Genomic DNA, 7,768 nt, shown 5'->3' with positions numbered 1-7,768 from the left:
CGCAAGGGGCAATGGCTTCTCGCCGCATAGCTGCCATAGTAAACACTTTAAATAGAGGAGAAACGGCCGAGTTTCTTTCCGCATGTCACGGATTTGAAACACTACAAGCGCGTTTGAAAGGGTTTATTATCTGACCACAGAGGTGGAATTGTTCAGGAACAATTGTGATGAACGCGAAACAACGCCTATCACTCATAGTTCTGTATCCAACGTAAGACGCCAAAACTGCTATCTAGTTTCAATCGAGTTTTCGCTCAGCACCGTAAACTACAATCGTCGTTTTGTTGCATAAAACTGCCTATTTTTTACGTAAACACTTACCTCATATATCAGGCTCTTATTTGGGAAATATCCTTGCGCCATGGCGACGGCCTTGCGGGCCGAAAACATCGTGACAACACAAGCCGACCCGTGTGAGCTAAGTAAATACTTATTTCATACAGGTCTATGACACAACAATCACTTTTGTATGACGTGTATTACAACTAATTATTTTGTTGGGTATTTTAAAACCTAGCTCTACTGACCCGTTTCATTATAGTTTATCAGTGATTTTACCCCTTTTTAGAATATTGCACACTTTTCTTTTTGTTTTCAGTCGTCAGGATAAAGTTAGCCATTAAATGACATAGGTGGGCCAAACCAAATTTAACCAACCAATTATTGTAAATCAATGAATATATGACTGTGATGTGATAAAAGCAGCTCGCCTGTGCGAACACGGGAAAGTCTAACTGCTCCAGACGACAGTACAAAACGGCTCTGCTTGAAGTTATAGATCTTATAAATAAATATCCGGAATGTTTTAACACTATTTACTTTGCCAACAACATTAAATATCCGTAAACTTGTGACAAGAAACACGAAAGTAAACATTCACAGTAAAACACAAATAATTAAAAAATATTAACAGAAAAAATGCGGTTTGTGCAAAGTATATAATTTAAGAATGATAGGTACTCCTCACATCAAAGCAACAAAAACGTAAAAAATCTGATTGCAACTAAAATCACCAAATACAACAAAAGACAGTGGACATATGAACATTTCATTGACATGGTGGATTTATTGGGCAGTTTTCACAGTATTTAGAAAGAAAACAAAAAATATTGCAAAAGTGAGAAAATAAAATTATTCAACAGTTAACAGTAACTATAGTGAACACCAAAACATAAACATGCATATAAGACTAAACATCAGAAACAATTCATCTTTTTCCGTCTTGTTTCGAAACATAGAGGCCACGTTTGATGATGTAATTCAAAACAGAAGGATCCAACATACCTTCCACTTCATCAAGTCTTTTCTCTTTGATAGCATTTCTGCACAAAAATATAAAACTGTCAGCAGAATACCGACATGTTGACCAGCCATTTCCGTTCATTATAAACTCCACAAATTTGAATTTGATCTGAGATTGCATATGTCAAGTCCCCTACTTTAAAATTCAAATTGACGTTGCATGTTTGTTATGTATACAAAGTAGATGTAGAATAACAAGGTATTTTTTAGTAGCAAACCTGCATTTAGTTGAACTAATATGTGCTATAGCAGCCCGTCTTGCATCATTAACAATGATCACTGTGCCTTGGACATGACAAAAAATCTTCTGAAGTCTGTCAAGTGCATTCCGCATGTATTGACCTTTGTTACCATTGTCAGAAACAACAACTCGGGGAATGCAAACAATGCCATATTCCGACACTATTTCACTGATCTAGAAAAAACATACACTTTTAAAGTTTTTACAAAATTTACATACTACTGTATATACTGTAAGTTATACATTTCATGTTTGAGCTATCCTCAGGTCATGTTTGTTTGTTTGTTTTCCATTCTACAGGCAAGTTCACAGACAGTTGATTTATAGGCAATGCCCACAAAAAGAAGTATGAGTAAAACAACTTTAAACTAGGCCAACACACACCTCTTCGTCAGTCCATAAACCAGGGAGTCCAAATGATTCCAGAAAATCCCCACCACATAATAACATCACCTTAGTGCGACGAAGATCGTAAGCTGCCCCATATATCAGGTTGTCCTAAAATATCAATATTAGTCATTAGAATCAAATAAATCATTTCATGTGTTTTCTTCTTATTTTTCTGCTTTTACCTGCAAATTGAATGCAACTGCAGGAGGAGCACAACACATTTTGTGAAAATTGTTGCTCAACCGATTAAAGGCAATACCTTGAAAATAAAAACATGTGTTATAACAAAGATTAAACAAATCCTTGAACAAAACCCAATTTTGGATTACATTATTTAGTTAAAACACCATTCTCACATTTTTCATATCAAACAATAATAGTAAATACAACCTTCTTCTGCTTCAGATGCTTCATTTAATTCCAAACCATCATCCTGTTTAACAGAATTGATCATAGTGCAAGGCATAATTGAAGAGGATCTCACGGCGGTGGTTCCATTTTGCAGAACTTGATGTTGTAGCGAACCATTAGGTTGAAGTGTAACTGCACTGTGTGCATACTTTGAGTGCTTGAAGTTGATATTGTTGACTTTTGAATCCTCCACACCATAATCTGACTGTAATTTATTACGTTACCACAACATCAGTAAATTGTATGAAACTTCTCTGTTCATCCATTGAATTATTTAATCATACAATTTTCCTTGTTTTGAAATATATTTAAGTCAGGGTCATGCACAGCCTTTCTTATCAATGGCCACATCACAGGTCCAGTGTCTCCATGTTTTTTGTTTATAAATTAATGATGCAAAAATTTAGATTTATCTCATAATATCCCATCTACTAGTGCTTAAAGGTCCAGATTGATTTCTTACTTTCCCATTAGCTAAACTAATCATTTAACAAAAAAACTTTTTGTCCATGATTTTTTACATTGTTAGCATGGTTGTCAAACAAATACCAATTTTATTAGAATTATTTTTTAGCTTATGCCTAACTACTTGTGCCCAGAGCCTGTTAAACAGTCAAACTGTAATTTTTTACCCGTTGAACTAACTGAAAATCAGTTTAGGACAAGTTACTTATCTCACACTGATGAGGTTAGTTTTGGGGCACTCTTTAAAACAAACTGTGTTGCCTGCTTTTTTCAACCAACTGTTAAAAATGAGAGAATTTCTATGGTGCCAGCACAGGTAATTTACAATGACTGCGACCCCACAGATTTTAAGTTGGGTGGCACTTCACTCCTGCAACCCCAGAATCGACCATATAAATAGGTATATGTGACTATACCTTAATCCGATTAGAAACTTGGTGTAGAACTTTAATAATCTTTACCCATCCACTTTGTGAAGATTCCCAAGTATCCACACTGAAAGATATATGCATATTTTTGTAAACCTGACAAATAGGCATTATTATTTGATTTGGTTCGGCAAAATGGTTGCGTAAGATGTGTTTGTAAAATGTTATAGGACCAGAGCAACATCACAAGCATAAAAGAGCATCAATAATTGATGCAGCCAGGCATTGATCAGATCTCACATGTGGCCAAAAAAGGTGAGTGCTGGCCAATTAAACATTACGTCATTGGACAAATTGGTGACAAAACAAACTTTCCCAAAAGGGTAATTTTAAAAACAAAAAAAACTAGAATAGTGGTTTTCCTATATATTGCCAGTTTATATATACTACATCATATTTAACGATGTATCACATATACCATTTACTATATTTATAATGGATATATATTTGGCATTGGGTCCGTATCTTTTTCCTGGCACTTTATAACATAATTGTTTCTGCAAGCATAATCTAATGGGTCCCCACACATATGCATATGCAATTTGGTAACAGTAAAAATAGGGCACAATCAGTGTTAGATATTTACCAGTTTACTATGCACATCATTTGATCTACACATATGATTGTTTTTGCAAGCAAAAACGAATGGGTCCCCACACGCGTGTTTGTGCGGATTTATGGCAAACAAACATCCTGGTTATTTTTAGAATTCTCAAGTAAAAATTAACCAACTTAACCTTAACCCAACTTTAAAAGTTTTGTCCGTATTCTTTTTGCATCATTATTGTCATATAATTACAAAAAACAGTTAATAAGAACAGGAAAAATACTTTCAATTTAATCTCATGCTTTGACCTTGATATTGTCGTTCAAGGTCAGTTTTTAAACACAATTTTCCAAAACTGAAAATGAGCTTGATAACTTAATAAAACGACATAGCATGGCTGCGCAAAAACAGCTGATTTGTAATCACCAACACGACTGTCTCATAAAACGTCCGTCCGGACGTCAAGCTGAGCACTCCCGCTGCATTCACCCGTCTTAATCGTAAACGTGTGAGTTCTGAGCACTCCCGCTGTATTCACCCGCCTTAATCGTAAACAAGTGAATTACTACCTTGAGATTTGAGACTTCTATCTGACTGACATTGTACACACGTTATGGACTGTAAAAGTAACTGTTTGGCCGATTAAGGCAAATTTTTAAATACTAAACGAATAACCTACTGCAAACAATTGTTTAACATTTCAGTACATTGGGGCTTGTATTTCTGGCCTTACTTATTATTTTGGGGTTTAAGGGGCAGACATGGGTGAATCCAATAAAAAGTTACAAAATTCTTTAGAATAGCTTACATTGCATCAACCAACAAAGCATGAAACCTTTAGATTATGTACTTGGGTCAGTACAGCCGTTTATAATTTTTTTCGTTTTGGGGGCCTGTGGGTGAACCGCTGGGTCGTTTGGGGTCAAACTTCAGGAGGATCAAATTCGGAGCAATAACTAACATCTGTGCAAATTTGAATTTTTTTTGACCAAACGCACTAACAAACCAGCGTAAGACAGAAACGAATATTTTGGGGGTTAAGGGGTGAAAATGGGTAAATCTATTTTTAAGGTACAAAATTCTTTGAAATACCTTATATTGAACCAAACAACAAATCATATAACTCCAAAATGAAGTACTTTAGCAAGAACAGCCGTTTCAAAAAATTCACGTTTGGGGGGCTGTGGGTGAACCGAGGGATCAAACGGGGTCAAAATTCACATGGACCATCTTTAGACCAATATCTATAATGTGTGTAAATTTGAAAAAGTTTGAACCATTCTTTCTTGACCAAAACGTGGGAACAAATCCGCGTTAGAAAGAAAAAAAGAAAAAAAAAATATAGACAAAAACAAAATGTGTCCCCTTCAGGGAAGGACCCATAACTAATACAGCTTTTAAATATGCAGTGGATCTAAACCTACATATTTATATTTATTGTATGAAGGTATGTTCTTCACAATATTTTAAACATCTACACTTTAGTTTTATGCAAGCTACAATAACTGAAAAGTTTTAATAAACTTTTCAAAAAGAAGCATATGAAAAACATTTATGTTGACTTTTTATCGAACAACATGTGCATATTTCATTCTACATTTTAGAACATTACATTCTGTGTAAATGTCAGTTTAAAATAAAAATAAGTTGAATTGTCTGTTGTTCACTTGCACCAGATTAACTTCAAAATGTAAATGTTTTTAAAACCTTAGCCAAAGATGTTTTTTCACCGCCATGTTGCACATTGCAATGCGATCAGTTGATGACACTACAGTTGACATTGGATGAGAATCATGGCTAGGTGAAATAACTCCGCTTATCACGATATGATTGCCAGTTCGCTCCAGAAAATTTCTTGCTATCTCTGCGTGAATGACATTCGGTATGTTTCTCTCAATAAAGGATAATGTACATATAAATCAGTGAAACAACAAGATCCATCTAATAAACAACAACAATCTCATTTCATAAAAATTAATTTCAAAAAGGTTTGTAAAGCAAAAAAATAATTCTTACCAAACATTTCAGTGTGACCATGTGTGATAGGGCTGAATGCCCCACAACATAACAACACAACTGGACATCTTTGTTCCAAGGCCATATTTCGTACTTAATTTGCCAGATCACATTCCAATTGCAACAACAAAAACTTGCACCTCTTGGTATACAAGCATGGATTAAAATATAGTAAATGGGAAACTGCAATCAACAGTACACTCTTTGTACTTAGTTCTCTTTTACTAATGTGACTCGGCCTGTAGGCTGCTTTATGTGACTCAAATCCACCACTCATATACAACAATAAGGCATTAAAAAATGATGCACATTGTGGAATGCATTGTTTGAGGATAAGGATTTTGGTGTAATACTACAGTGTGCATACATTTACAGAACAGCGACAGTGGTCACCAACATAGGCATTAGGCATCAAGTAGGCAGTGGCGCAGGCACCATGGGTTTTCAAGCATGGTTTGGCTAGTGTCTTGTTAATGATGCCAAACCTGCAATTGTTTGCCAGTAAATCAATAACCATTTTGCGTACAATGTGAATGTTTTGTAATTATTGGTTATCTCAGTGATAGCGATTGTTTTTTTCTTGTTCCTTACTTTAGAGACGCCACAATAAGTTAACTATAAGTAACTGAATTCAGTTTAATTTTTCATTTGTCACCTTGTATTTTTGTAAAACTCAGCGCCTATGGTCTCCAAGTACTTACAATTTGGCTACAGCATTCTGGTTGTCTTTACAGGTTGTGTAACAGTTATAGTGTTACCCACCAGGCACCAGAAAGTGCTATTTACTGCAGATACCCAGCCGCTTTACCCTTTTTTTGGTAGCCCTCTTACCTAATTAAACATTTTGTAAAAAAATAAATATTTACAACTCAGGGAACCAAAGTTGCATAAATTTGTGAATTTAAAGGGACTACTTAATCTAAATTTTATTTCTAGCTGCAAATACATGAGCTGCATGCAGCTGCAGCTGTGTTTATTGGCCAACCAGCTTAAATGCAACAAATTATTCTTCCATCTGCACTTCTTTTCTGTTGGAAAGTTGTAAGAGACAATTAAATACTACAAACTGTTTCAATACTTGACCACTAAATTCATCTCATTCATCAATCCCAATGAACACTACAGTTACACTATCATAGCTTTTAGCTTCAATGAAATGTTTGCAGCTTCATGGTCAATTGGTCACAAATTACACTTTTCTAATCGTTAGAGCGAAGAGTTTTTAACTCACTCAAGGCAAAGCACGAGACGCGCAAATTTTTTGTTTGTCGTTTGTAACCGCATTGATGATAAAAACAACTACAACATCCTTTTTTGAATTATATTCTGCCTTTAATGAATAAAAAAACTTGAATACATGTTTGGAACTATGGCAGTATGTTTAATCCCTGCTTTTTATCCCATGATCACACGTTGGTTTCTGAAGCAATGGAGCGTGAAATGTAAACTTCCAAAGTTCTCGTGCTGTGTTTTGCTTTTTTGGATTTTGCAAACGTCTTTAATTCTTGAAAAATTATTGCACTATGCTTGAAATTTTTCAGCGAGCCTGATAACGTTACAACAACCTTAACTTTGCATATATTCAATTAGGATTATTTAAAAGTGGTATATACAGAAATAAGTTAATTGTTATTGCATTTGCATTTTTAGTTGCGACATTATAACAAAAATAGCCATCAATGTTGCAATAGTTTGTCTGTAATAGGAAATATTTAAAGACCTGTTGTATTTTGAGTTGACATTTATTGCCAACTAATGTAATAAAATCTTGCCAAACATTCACAAAAGTTCAACAACAAAAAACTAAACAGATACAAAGTTTACAAACCTAACAATTTTAGAGCCTGATTTTGGAACAGTTTTATTTGGATCAAACTTAAAGCATTTTTTTATCAATAAACAACACCTTTTTTGAAAAAAAGTATACAAATAACAAATGTTTAGAGCTGGAGTGATGTGTGGGTAATG

The 7,768-nt window shown here is 34.7% G+C and overlaps 1 protein-coding gene across 2 annotated transcripts; it reads right to left on the bottom strand.

Annotated features, from left to right (window-relative positions):
• Nucleotides 1-801: 801 nt before the first annotated feature.
• On the bottom strand, nucleotides 802-6,941 carry LOC145204512 (nicotinamide/nicotinic acid mononucleotide adenylyltransferase 2-like). Of its 2 annotated transcripts, XM_080077102.1 has the most exons (9): nucleotides 6,502-6,941; nucleotides 5,801-5,942; nucleotides 5,492-5,648; nucleotides 3,226-3,304; nucleotides 2,324-2,549; nucleotides 2,116-2,192; nucleotides 1,928-2,041; nucleotides 1,521-1,717; nucleotides 802-1,322 (listed from the first exon to the last, which is right to left on the bottom strand). In XM_080077102.1, exons 2-9 carry the CDS (start codon nucleotides 5,883-5,885, stop codon nucleotides 1,208-1,210), a joined length of 1,050 nt encoding a protein of 349 aa, XP_079933228.1. In that variant the 5' UTR covers nucleotides 5,886-5,942; nucleotides 6,502-6,941; the 3' UTR covers nucleotides 802-1,207. The 2 variants fall into 2 exon arrangements, with proteins under 2 accessions (XP_079933228.1, XP_079933227.1); XM_080077101.1 differs by having other exon boundaries at nucleotides 5,801-6,941.
• Between the last annotated feature and the right edge of the window lie 827 nt (nucleotides 6,942-7,768).

Source organism: Phallusia mammillata, chromosome 8 (assembly GCF_965637545.1).
Source record: "Phallusia mammillata chromosome 8, kaPhaMamm4.hap1.1, whole genome shotgun sequence".
NCBI classification, from domain to species: domain Eukaryota; kingdom Metazoa; phylum Chordata; class Ascidiacea; order Phlebobranchia; family Ascidiidae; genus Phallusia; species Phallusia mammillata.
This window is presented reverse-complemented; position numbering and strand designations above follow the sequence as displayed.